This window comes from Mustelus asterias, chromosome 11 (assembly GCF_964213995.1).
Source record: "Mustelus asterias chromosome 11, sMusAst1.hap1.1, whole genome shotgun sequence".
Taxonomy (NCBI): Eukaryota; Metazoa; Chordata; class Chondrichthyes; order Carcharhiniformes; family Triakidae; genus Mustelus; species Mustelus asterias.
In genome coordinates, this window is record NC_135811.1 from 73,971,051 (window position 1) to 73,984,127 (window position 13,077).

Genomic DNA, 13,077 nt, shown 5'->3' on the forward strand with positions numbered 1-13,077 from the left:
TTTACCCTGCTAATCTCGCTGACACTAATGTCAATTTAGCATGGCCAATCCACTTAACCTGCATATCTTTGGCGTGTGGGAGGAAACCAGAGCACCCGGAGGAAACCCACGCAGACACGGGGAGAACGAGCAAACTCCACACAGACAGTGACCCGAGGCCAGAATTGAACCCGGGTCCCTGACGCTGCGAGGCAGCAGTGCTAACCCACTGTGCCGCCCCACTAGTCACATCTATAAAATATTTTTAGCAGTAACCGGTCACGTCCATTCTCTTCCCAGTTAAGCTCTGAGGGAACAATTTGCAACTGCAGGGCACCTGTTCTTGTCTGAGAAAAGTGGGGAGGGGGTTTTGAAGCTGCTCCCTTAACATCCCACGCCTGTTTGAAGCAATTTTCAGGATGGACAACATGCCTTCCCGTTTTGAGCAGGGGTTACCTAAACACGCACGTTGTGGTACCACACAAGTAGTACAATGTTGAGGTACAAAAGGCCCAAAGGTTTCTCTGGGAGAATTTCTGTAGGGTCAGCAGGATCAGGACTGCTGCTCCTGGATTCACAGTAACACTCTCCAATTTGTGTGTCATCCTTGCGCAGGGGCCATGCTAATCTGCTCTGTACCATTGCAATTTTCGTATATGTGCTGCCGAAACAAGCACTCTCTGGGCTACTGAGATTGCTTCAGACCAGCTCCCCCTCAGGCCTAACTAGCCAGTTCAGTGTAAGAGTTGGCCCATTTCCAACCCTCCCATAACTGATGGCAGGTTCCCACACTTCTCTGGTTGCATTCACACGTGGCCATTCATTCCATGCCCAGACGTGATGCTCCCGTCCATAATAAGTGTGGGGAGGAATTTATGAACCAGCTGGGTTTTGCCCTCGCTATTAATGGCGTGCGTTTGCAAAAGATGTTCCGAGCCGCTTGCCTTCACACCCGTTTCAGGTGTTAAAGACCGCCCACTTCCTTCCAAAGAGTTTTCAATGCCTTAACCCGCCTGTTTGATGACTCCCACTGCTCAGTTGTGGCAGCAAGCTGAGACGTCAATGGGTTTATTAAGAAATATATTTACCTTATTCAGTTCAATACGATCCATTGGAATTTATCACAAATTAAATATTTAAAACAAACACTTAAAAACAGATAATAACGAGAAATGAAAATAAAATCAAGATAACTCCAAAGCAATTAAATATCACTTTCCGAGAACAATTGCCCGAAACACAGACCAATTCTTCAAAACTAAATAAACACATACATGTCAAACATCAGCCATGAAATTGTGGTTTTCTTTTGCTACTTCACCCCCTTTAAATGTGTCTGAATGTTCTTCGGTATTTTTATGTTTTACTGATCCCCCATATTACTTCCTCATCTATTTGCTTTGGACAAGGCATCGTTATTCCCAGTTAAACAGCGAATAATGTAAATAGGATCTACCTCCTGGTGGCCTCACTTTTCCAGAGGTATGTTTGACCTCAGTGCAAACCATCTCCTTTTACAGATATTTATTTTAGAAACAAAAAACATAAAAATGTAAAAGGCAAAATACTGTGGATGCTGGAATCTGAAACAGAAGCAGAAAATGCTGGAAAACCTCAGCAGATCTGACAGCATCTGTAGAGAGAGAAGACAGCCAACATTTTGAGGCTGGATGACTCCATCAGAGCTAAAGACAATTGGAAATAGGATGAGGTTTATCCTGCTGTGCAGAGGGGAGGAGGGGGAGTGGAGCAGTAGGGGCTGGATAGAGGGCCAGTAACAGATGGAGGCGAGGGAGAGATTGACAAAGATAACATGGACAAGACGACAAAGGGAATGTAAATGGTGGTGATCATAGTTGAGAAGGGTCCTGAAAGCGGGACATTAAGGGATCAGAATGTGTTAATGGCAGAATAAAGTCTAGCAGTGTGCCAAAAGACAACCTGGAAGCGGTAACAGATGGTTCTGGTGGGGTGGGGTGATGGGAGGGGAGACAGTAGTGAGGGAAAACAAGATGGAAAGTGACATAGAAAAGGGAATCAAAAAATGAAATCAATGGAAGAAATGAGAATAAATTGATTGAAATCAAAAATGGAGTGAAGGTGGAGGGGAGAGTTCATGCTGTGACGTTGTTGAACTCAATGTTCAGTCCGGAAGGCTGTAAAGTCCCAGTCGGAAGATGCGGTGCTGTTCCTCCGGTTTGCGTTGGGCTTCACTGGAATATTGCAACAGGCCCAGGACGGACATGTGGGCATGAAAGCAGGATGGTGCGTTGAAATGGGAAGCGACAGGACAAAGGTGGTTTGCAAAGCGGTCACCCAGCCTGCGGTTAGTCTCTCCAATGTCGAGTAGACTGCACTGGGAGCAGTGAATACAATGGACCAGATTGAAGGAGGTGCATGTGAAATACTGCTTCACCTGAAGAGTGTGTTTAGGCTTTGGATGGTGAGCAGGGAGAAGGTAAAGAGGCAGCTGTTGCACCTTCTACGATTGCATCAAATCAAACTTAGTAAATAATCCACCAAAACATTTTGCAATTATTGAGATTAACCTGTTTTTAAGTACAGAATGCTTGCATTCAGGGCAAGCAATTTCATAAATCAAAATGATCCAGAGAATGAGAACAGAAAGTCAAATTAATCTGTCGACCATCACCAAATATGGCAATGATTTATCAAGGTGATAGATATACAAACATCACAGTTTAAAGCATGCTCATTTGCAAAGTTAATCAAGGGCTACGGGGCAGTGGAAAGATTTACAGGGCAAGTGTTCCTGGGCTTTGGGCTACTTGTTCACCTGGGTGTAGGGAACACACAGGAAAACTGGGTGGGAAGTGCACACACCCCGACTGGAGTCAGCCTAATTTCCACTCTTACTTTAAATAGACAAAAGATCAGACAAGCTCCCTTACTGCTGTGCACTCCTCCCAGCCCAACTTCCTGCATGTTCTCAGTCCAGGCAATCCAATCATTCCAGGCACAGGAAGAGGAACGCCTGCCTCCTAAGATTTGGATTAAAATCTACATTACATATTCAAAACCTATTGAGTTAGAAAGACAGGATTCACAGTCTGATGGACAGAATGTCAAAATAAATTACAACCCACATCTCATGCAGTGGTAGCACGAAATCATTAAACTTATAAGTATGCACAGTCACAAGTTGAACCATTTCTAGAGCCATTCCATCACAAGACACACATGATGTATCGTAACACAGTCAGAAGCAACTTTGGACTTTATTACACGTACAGGATATCTATGAATGCCTGAACAGAGATTATTTTAATGTTTCTAAAATGTAATTTAGGCCAGTCTACATTCAGAATGACGAGTACAGTCCCTTTAAGCATGAAAAGAACATTGAACTTGAAACAAAAGAGCAATGAGCAAAGGTGGGGGGGTGAGGGGGGGGGGGAAGAAATTTAGTTTTTTTTTTAAATTGAGAGCACAGCAGCTACTTTCCAGTTATTCCAGAGCATCCTGCAGGCTAAGAGTCAATACTGTGGAACATGATCACACACTCTGGAATAACCTGTAAGCCCACTGTGCGTCAAAGAGGAACAATTCACATCACGTATTTTCTCCAACTCCATTCTGTACTGGTGCAGGCATGCTAAGGATACCATTTCTCATCCTCACAGTGAATTGTGATGATACCTGGACACCATCTAAACTGAATAAGTAAAATGTAGTCTGCTGCCTTATAATAAATAGAGGCTCGAACAACAAGGGTAAAATCCTTCATTAGAGGAGTGTGTTCTTTTAAGTCTAACTCCTGTTTCTCCCAAGTCTGTAATTTCTTTTTGGAAATGATTACAGGGAGAATATGGACAGGAGGAGGAGAGCCTGTGCACTGTCCTCTCAATGCTGGTTGGAACCCACCATTAGATGGCAAGTGCAGGTGGCCTGAGTTGACTCGTCCTCGAGAGTTTCTAGTAGACCATGTGGGAAACCACTCCCAAGTCAGCAGTTGCCACGGCCGGAATCAGGAACTTTGTTCTCCAGGGGATTGTGCGCTCAACAGCGTAGCGGGATAATGCAACCCCAGGCAACTAGCCAACACCTGAAGCACCGGGTTGCAGTGTTTGTCAGGGGACATATGGAATGCTTCATGAGGTTTTGTTGAATAATGTTCTCTCTGAAACGGTCAGCTCAGACACCTGGAATTACTTGATTTCTTTCCAATGGGAAAAGCCAGGGGTGGGGAGGAGGAGGAGGAACAATTACTATAAACTGGTTTCCTGCTTTCTCAATGACATGCTTATTAAGTGAAGGTTTCTTCTCCTCCAGTTACCACAAAACTAAAACAGTTAGAATCCTGCACTGTAGTTATTAAAATCATTGGCCTTTATCAAATCTTTGATCAATGGTGCTATCCAAAATAATTGGAAGCTTTATTACAAATCATGTAGCGCGTTTCATCCAGAATGGCAGTCCAGATTATGTGTTAACTTTCAAATAGTTGGGGGAATTGAGGGCAGAAGTCTGAAAGCAATGAGCCAGACAAAAACTTGGGCAGTCCTTTCATGGACTTGTTTTTCTGAGTCCACTGTCTACTCATGTCAAGTACTTAACCGCCAAGACCATGATGATACAAGTGACGACCATCCCTCCAATCATGATGAACTTGTCCTGGAAGGACCGTTTCTCAATTAGCCGCATCACAGTGTTTGACATTCCCAACATATTTGCCACATCCAGAATCTTCTTTTGTGCTCCCTGCAATGATGGATAAATTATTAGACAAAGTGCAACACAGTCAGAAAAATACAGAGTACAACTTCAAAACCCTCAACATGGACAGGGTCATTCTTTTCTGATCAAGAAGCTATTAAACACCCAGATTAGCAAAAATATTGATTCAATTCTCTCTCAGGTGGATGTTAAGCAGATTCATGGAAACAGACACAAATTCCCCTCCTCTTCACACACCATCCCAACTCCAAAATATATCACTGCTTTTTCAGTGTTTTGGTGTTCTGGAACTCCCCCTCTGACAACGTGGAGACATAGACACCACACGGTCTGCAGTGATTCAACAAAGCTCACCATCAACACCTTTGTCAACGATACTCAGATCCCTGAAGAAATAAAAAGTGTCTTCAAGTCTTGTTGCCTCACAACGCCAGGGACCTGGGTTCAATACCAGCCTTCGGCGTCTGCTTATAGTTTGCATGTTCTCCCCATGTCTGCGTGGGTTTCCTCCGGGTGCTCTGGTTTCCCCCCCACAGTCCAAAGATGTGCAAGTTAGGTTGATTGGCCATGATAAAGTGCCTTAAATGTTCCACCAAGTGCAGGTTAGGGGAATTAGTGAGGTAAATACATGGGGTTACTGGGATAGGGCCTCGGCAAGATGCTCCGATGGAGAGTTGGTGCAAACTCGATGGACCAAAAGACCTCCTTCTGCACTGTAGGGATTCCATGATAAGTTGCCATCTAAATGTATTTTTTAAAATCTTAATGTAATGCCAATGTTAAAAGTACAGATGATTCCTTGGTCAGTAGAGTTGCTCTTGCAGTAAAGAGTTACAGAAATTGTCCATTCAAAACTACAAGGTGCCATCTAATACCGACAATGATTTCGGCTCACCACTACCTTCCCAAGGGCAATTTGGGATGGGCAATAATTGTTGGTCCTGCTAGCGATGAAAGAATACCTAGCAAAACAGATCAACACTCCACCGATTTTACTACTGTCTGTGGGCTTGCACTGGCTGAATATTTGCTTACATAGCATCAGTCACTGCACTTTAAAGTAATCAATTGCATAAATTGCCTTTTGATGTTTGAGAGCAATTGCAATATGAATGGTACCACGGTAATTACATTCTATCACTGGAGGCACTGTCGTACCACTGGCAGAAGTAACAACAGTGTGACAATTTTAAACATTGCAGTGCAACAGGTTTATGCAGACAATTCCCATTATAAATGTGTAATTTATAACGGAAACATTAAAAGTTAGGACAAAAAGTATGACTCTAAAATGAAAATGGAATATGCATGCATGTTCTAGCCCAATTATACCTTGGCATATAATTCCATTTCAATTGAAAATTACACAGACGACTGAGTAATAACAAAAACACACAGACAAAATGTGTATAATGTATCATCTGTACAACAGCATACTTCAAAAGACCAAGCAATTCCATAATGTAAAGTGAAATCTGGGAATATGTTTGAGACCTACGAGACCTCATGAGGAAAGGTTGTCGAGGACCATGGAAGATGGGTTCCATACATTAAAAACTAGGTTTTTAGTTTTTACTCACGACATCCCCAAAAGTGCTGAACATTCAGATATGTTAGCAAGGTTTTTTTTGGTAGGATATAGCATGGTCAATGGATTGATACCATGGTGGCTAAATAACAAAGTCATGCTTTACAGAATGTGACTGAGCATTGGTTAAAAAAAAAACCATGATGCTGTGGACAGGAATCAAGTGTAGGATTGGTTGAAAGACAAGCAGACTCTGGAATCCAATTGATGTAGAGATGCCAGCGTTGGACTGGGATGGGCACATTAAGAAGTCTCACAACACCAGGTTAAAGTCCAACAGGTTTATTTGGTAGCACGAGCTTTCGGAACGCTGCTCCTTCATCAGGTCGTTCATCACTCACCCCTGATGAAGGAGCAATGCTCCGAAAGCTCGTGATACCAAATAAACCTGTTGGACTTTAACCTGGTGTTGAGACTTCTTACTGTGGAATCCAATTGGTCAGAGTTTTGGGATGTGAGCGTTTGAAGAGATGGTGGTTTGTAATTCGGCAATTTGATGGATCAAATTTTTAAAAACAACAATTTTAATATATTTACAATTTAATTAATTTGAAAGGGCACCAACAATGAAGCTGCCCATTTAAAAGTTTTATACATTAAGCAATTTATATTTCACAGTCATTTTTTCTCATGCTACCAAAATTGCCCTCAATTTGCTTCTATTAGCTCGAGAGTCAAGATTCAATTTAGCATACAGGCATATGAAATGCTTCAGTAAGTCACATCTATTGGATTGTTTCAGTTATCAGCGGAATCACATTATATTATAAGGTCATTAAGTAAATCAATTTGCAAACTTCCTGATGTTAAAACTAATTTTGGCAAATCTTCATTCACTCCTGCGGAGGTTCAATTATAGAGCTCTGTACCCATATCAACATAAAACTATCGCCAAATCTGCAGAGATTTAAAGCAAACAATACTGCCAATTCTTCCCACAGCAGAAATGTACAATCGTGGGTTGGCATAAATTATAATCTGTAACACTCAAGTATCCAGATGTAGATAAATACAAGGCTGTGCATATTGGATAAGGAACCAGGTACACATGATGAAAGGGCCAGAATAGCAAAGATGGCTAAGTATCTAGGTTTGATTATTGATCACCATGGTCAGTAATTATCGCTCTGAAATTAGAGGGATTTTAAACAAAATTACAATATGCTCAAAAAGCACATTGGTAGCTGTACAAACTGAATATATCCATTTGTAGGAAGCAGTTCTCAATATAGTTCAATGACATTTGATTAAAAACTGAAACACGTTACTCCAGGATTGTGCCGATCGCTGTTGAACCCACATTGTAGAATAGGCATGTATACTTGGGCGCCACCCTTGTAAAATCACAATGATACGTTTAAGGAATTCAGGGAAGAGCGTGGAAAAGGATTGCAAGTTTTAACGTGTGAAGAGAAATAAACAATGCAGAGCTTGTTTCTAAAGACCGAGAGGAAATATACAATCGTAGAATCCCTACAGTACAGGAGGCCATTTGGCCCATCGAGTCTGCATCGACCACAATTCCACCCAGGCTCCATTCCCGCAACCCCACACATTTACCCTGCTAATCCCCTTGACACTACGGGGCAATTTAACATGGCCAATCAAACTAACCCGCACATAGAACATAGAACATAGAAAGCCACAGCACAAACAGGCCCTTCGGCCCACAAGTTGCGCCGATCACATCCCCACCTCTAGGCCTATCTATAGCCCTCAATCCCATTAAATCCCATGTACTCATCCAGAAGTCTCTTAAAAGACCCCAACGAGTTTGCCTCCACCACCACCGACGTCAGCCGATTCCACTCACCCACCACCCTCTGAGTGAAAAACTTACCCCTGACATCCCCCCTGTACCTACCCCCCAGCACCTTAAACCTGTGTCCTCTCGTAGCAACCATTTCAGCCCTTGGAAATAGCCTCTGAGAGTCCACCCTATCCAGACCCCTCAACATCTTGTAAACCTCTATCAGGTCACCTCTCATCCTTCGTCTCTCCAGGGAGAAGAGACCAAGCTCCCTCAACCTATCCTCATAAGGCATGCCCCCCAATCCAGGCAACATCCTTGTAAATCTCCTCTGCACCCTTTCAATGGCTTCAACATCTTTCCTGTAATGAGGTGACCAGAACTGCGCGCAGTACTCCAAGTGGGGTCTAACCAGGGTCCTATAAAGCTGCAGCATTATCTCCCGACTCCTAAACTCAATCCCTCGATTAATGAAGGCTAGTACGCCATACGCCTTCTTGACCGCATCCTCCACCTGCGAGGCCGATTTAAGAGTCCTATGGACCCGGACCCCAAGGTCCTTCTGATCCTCTACACTGCTAAGAATGGTACCCTTCATTTTATACTGCTGCTCCATCCCATTGGATCTGCCAAAATGGATCACTACACACTTATCCGGGTTGAAGTCCATCTGCCACTTCTCCGCCCAGTCTTGCATTCTATCTATGTCTCGCTGCAACTTCTGACATCCCTCCAAACTATCCACAACACCACCTACCTTGGTGTCGTCAGCAAACTTACCAACCCATCCCTCCACTTCCTCATCCAGGTCATTTATGAAAATGACAAACAGCAAGGGTCCCAGAACAGATCCCTGGGGCACTCCACTGGTCACTGACCTCCATGCAGAGAAAGACCCCTCCACAGCCACTCTCTGCCTTCTGCAGGCAAGCCAGTTCTGGATCCACAAGGCAACAGCCCCTTGGACCCCATGCCCTCTCACTTTCTCAAGAAGTCTTGCATGGGGGACCTTATCGAATGCTTTGCTGAAGTCCATATAGACCACATCCACCGCTCTTCCTTCGTCAATGTGCTTGGTCACATTTTCAAAGAACTCAACCAGGCTCGTAAGGCACGACCTCGTAAGGCACGACATCTTTGGGAGGAAACCAGAGCACCCGGAGGAAACCCACGCAGACACAGGGAGAACATGCAAACTCCATGCAGACACTGACCAGAGGCTAGAATTGAACCCGGGTCCCTGGCGCCATGAGACAGCAATGCTAACTACTGTGCCACCCTGATATGGATGCGGTAGATGGCAGGAAGCTAGGTGACTGAGACTGTGACCACAGAACTGAACAGAAGTTCACTAAAAGGGTTCAAGTGACACCTTGAAGGTTTTCAGCTGTTCAAAGAGAACCAGCAAGAAGGTCGTACATGATGAACTTAGATTGAATGTTTCTTTTGGAAGAGGCGACTACGGCAGTGAAAAGGAGAATGCCTATGGATTTTAATCATATAGACTTCCAGGAGGCATTTAATAAATGAGACACAGGTTGGTAAAGTTAAAGCTCATGGAATTGAAGAAAATAAAGTGAAAGTTTGTTAATTTACCTGGATAGGAAATTGGCTGAGCAGCAGAAGGGGCAGGGGGGGGGGGGGGAGGGGGGGGGTGGGAGGGAGGGGGAAAGCAAGATGCAATCAGTGCTGATCTGCAAGGATCCTCAACCATTCACCATGTTTAGTAAAGACTTACATGATTGTTCAGAAGCTCACACACCCAGGTTTGCCAAAGACACAAAAGGTAGCTGGCATGGTAAGCAGTGCCGAGGAACCATAACATTTTTAAGTGATATTAACAGATTAAGCAAATTATTTCAGTATCGGTCAATATGAGGTCATCTACTCTGGTACTAAAAAGGATAGATCAAACTACTTTCTAAATGGTGAAAGGATAAAACAGTGAAGGTGCAAAAAAACTTGGAAGTCCAGATATATAGATGATGGAAATGTCACTGATAGGTATAACAGTCAGCATTTCATCAACCTTTCTTGTACCCAAGTTTATTTATTAGTGTCACAAGTAGGGTTACATTAATACTACAATGAAGTTACTGTGAAAATCTCCTAGTCGCCACATTCCAGTGCCTGTTCGGGTCCACTGAGGGAGAATTTATCATGGCCAATGCATCTAACCAACACAGCTTTCGGACTATGAGATGAAACCAGAGCATCCGGAGGAAATCCACACAGATACAGAGAGAACGTGCCGATACCACACAGACAGTGACCCCAGCCAGGAATCAAACCCAGGTCCCTGGTGCTGTGAGGCAGCAGTGCTAACCATTGTGCTACCGTGCTGCCCTGGAAGCCAGAAAATATTAGGAATGGGTAGGGAGACTTGAGGAAAAGTTAGACAGGTTAGATTTGCATCTGCTGTAGCTTAGAAGAGTAAGCGGTGACTTGATTGAAATATACAAGAAAGGTCCTGAGGGGTCTTGATGGGATCGCTGCAGAGAGGATGGTTCCTCTTGTGGGAGAATCTAGAACTCAGGACCACTGTTTAAAAATAAGGGGTTGCCCATTAAAGACAGGGATGAGGAGAAATCTTTTCTTTGAGGATTGAGAGTCTTTGGAATGTTCAAAACGAGGTGGCAGCAGAACATTTGAATATAGAATCATAGAATTCCCTACAGTACAGAAAGGAGGCCATTCGGCCCATCGAGCCTGCACCATCAACAATCCCACCCTGTCCCCGTTACCCCACATATTTACCCTGCTAATCCCCCCCAAAACTAGGATCAATTTAACAGGACCAATCAACCTAACCTGCACATCTTTGGAATGTGGGAGGAAACCGGAGCACCCGGAGGAAACCCACGCAGACACGAGGAGAACGTGCAAACTCCATGCAGACAGTGACCCAAGCCGGGAATCGAACCTGGGTCCTTGGTACCTGTTCGGGTACAGTGAGGGAGAATTCAGCATGGCCAATGCACCTAACCAGCATGTCTTTTGGACTGTGGGAGGAAACCAAAGCAATTTCTAAGGTAAAGATAGATAGATTCTTGGTAAGGGGGTTCTGCGGGAGGAGGTCGGTGGGAATATGGAGTTGAGGTTACAATCAAATCAATCATGATCTTATTGATTGGCGGAGCAGTTCTAAGGGCCAACAGGCCTATTCCTGCTCTTAATTTGTATATTTGTAATACAAAGGGGTGGAAATCATCCTTCAGCTATACAAGACCCTGGTTTGACCATACCTGGAAAGCTATGAGCAGGATGGATACATTGGTTTTGGAAGCGCAGCGTGGGTTTGCCAGAATGATACCTGGACTCTAAGGATTATATTACAAGGAAGGTTTACACACAAACTAGCATTGTATTCCTGGAATTTAGAAGGTTAAGGGACAATTATTAAGGGCAGATAAGGGAGTGGATTAGGAGCATTGATCAAGAACATTGCAGTGCTGGAGAGAGGAAGAGTGTCTCAGGGGTCAAGAACAGAATCTATTCAGGTAAATCTAAGGAACTTAAAAAGGTACAATTACATTGCAGCTGCATTCTATAGGCCACCAACTAATAAGATACATAATATATTGTGGCCAAGTGGCACATGGCGTGAACAGCTAGGCCAGGTACAGAACTGGACAATCTAAATTAAATAGCAGCCAACAGCATCTGCAGCCAGGCCTGATGGGAATTCAGACAGGCCCAGCTGAAAGGTCAGAGGTGAGAAAGGGCAAGTCTGGACTTTCCCAAGAGGCTCGAACCAGAGCTGCTCAGCCCTGACCAAATAAGGACAGTGTTTGCACATCCCCCAGTCTTACCCACTTGTTCAAAAAAGGTTTGAATGAACTGATGAAGTCCTGTTCAGCACTCTGATAGGGGTAGCTCACCAATGGAGATAATGAACAATTGTAATGGAGTTTTGGTTGGACTGGCCACTAATTGTGCAATCATGCAAGAGGCCATTCAGCCCATTGCATCTTAGCCAGTTCTTTGAAAAGGTTATCCATTTAGCCTCAGTCCCTGCTTTATGTTCTCATAATTCTGCAAATCAATATTCACTCAATTCCTTTTTGAAAGTCACTATTGAATCTTCTCCCACCACCCTTTCAGACAATGCAATCCTGATAATAACAACGTCTTTTTTCTCCACACATCACACACCAACACATGGAGGGGGTGAGGGGGGGTGGGATTTCCCAGCCGGCCGCCATCGGAATCATAGCGGGGGGCGGCGTGGACCATACAAAGACCTGTTGATTGTTGGTGGGATTTTCCAGTTTTCAGGCGAGCGCAGCCACTAAATCCCGCCCGCGAACTCCCCTAGTATTGAGCACCTTCAGAAGAGCCAATATATTTCTTTGCAGCGAGAGGATCTGCAAATATATTCCCATTCAATGTGTTGAAGCCTCTGTGCTTGTGGCAACTTAACACAGCGTACTGTCATTGTGCTCACCATAGACAAAAGTTTCATCTTTGCACCATACTACGCAACAAACAAGCTGACGGGCACCAATTGAGGTCATCATGCACAAAGCATGTTCGGAGGGCATTTATGATTTATCTGCATAAGCTACAGAATTTTTTTTTCTATGCAATTACTTAAGTACATTTCATTCACCAATTATTAAGAGGAAATACATTGTACTGAACTGGTCAAATTTTTGAGGCCTGTCAACTGTTGCAGGATTTTATTAAAAAAAACTTTACAATTGACTATAGTCAGGGAGGTGACACTTTCTCCATCTTCATGTCCCTGGAATAAAGTCTATATGAGCCAGTTCACTCCTCCTGATGCTGGGGAACGCGGGGCGCAGTCATTTCCCGGTCTCGGTCTCTCCCGTTTTCTCTCTCCCTCCCTCCAGCCATTTCTTTCGATATTTCATCTCCTATTGGTGGCACGGTGACACAGTGGTTAGCACTGCCGCCTCACAGCAGCAGGGACCCAGGGCAGCACGGTGACACAGTGGTTAGCACTGCTGCCTCACAGTGGCAGGGACCCAGGTTCGATTCCCAGCTTGGGTCACTGTGCGGAGTCTGCACGTTCTCCCCGCGTCTGCATGGGTTTCCT

General features: G+C 44.2%; 1 protein-coding gene and 1 non-coding gene across 4 annotated transcripts in view; both read right to left on the reverse strand.

Annotated features, from left to right (window-relative positions):
• Positions 1 to 549: 549 nt before the first annotated feature.
• Positions 550 to 656, reverse strand: LOC144501045 (U6 spliceosomal RNA). The gene has a single exon (XR_013499033.1). It is a non-coding gene; the product is annotated as a U6 spliceosomal RNA (small nuclear RNA).
• A 1,863-nt stretch (positions 657 to 2,519) lies between these two features.
• The window catches only part of gosr2 (golgi SNAP receptor complex member 2), an 86,688-nt gene continuing 76,130 nt past the window's right edge, over positions 2,520 to 13,077 (reverse strand). For 2 of the 3 annotated variants that reach the window (XM_078223758.1, XM_078223759.1), the window contains one exon: positions 2,617 to 4,701. In XM_078223758.1, the coding sequence (XP_078079884.1) occupies positions 4,540 to 4,701 (162 nt within the window). In that variant the 3' untranslated portion in view covers positions 2,617 to 4,539. Of the gene's footprint in view, positions 4,702 to 13,077 lie in introns of all 3 variants that reach the window. The other variant, XM_078223760.1, reaches the window with a different exon arrangement.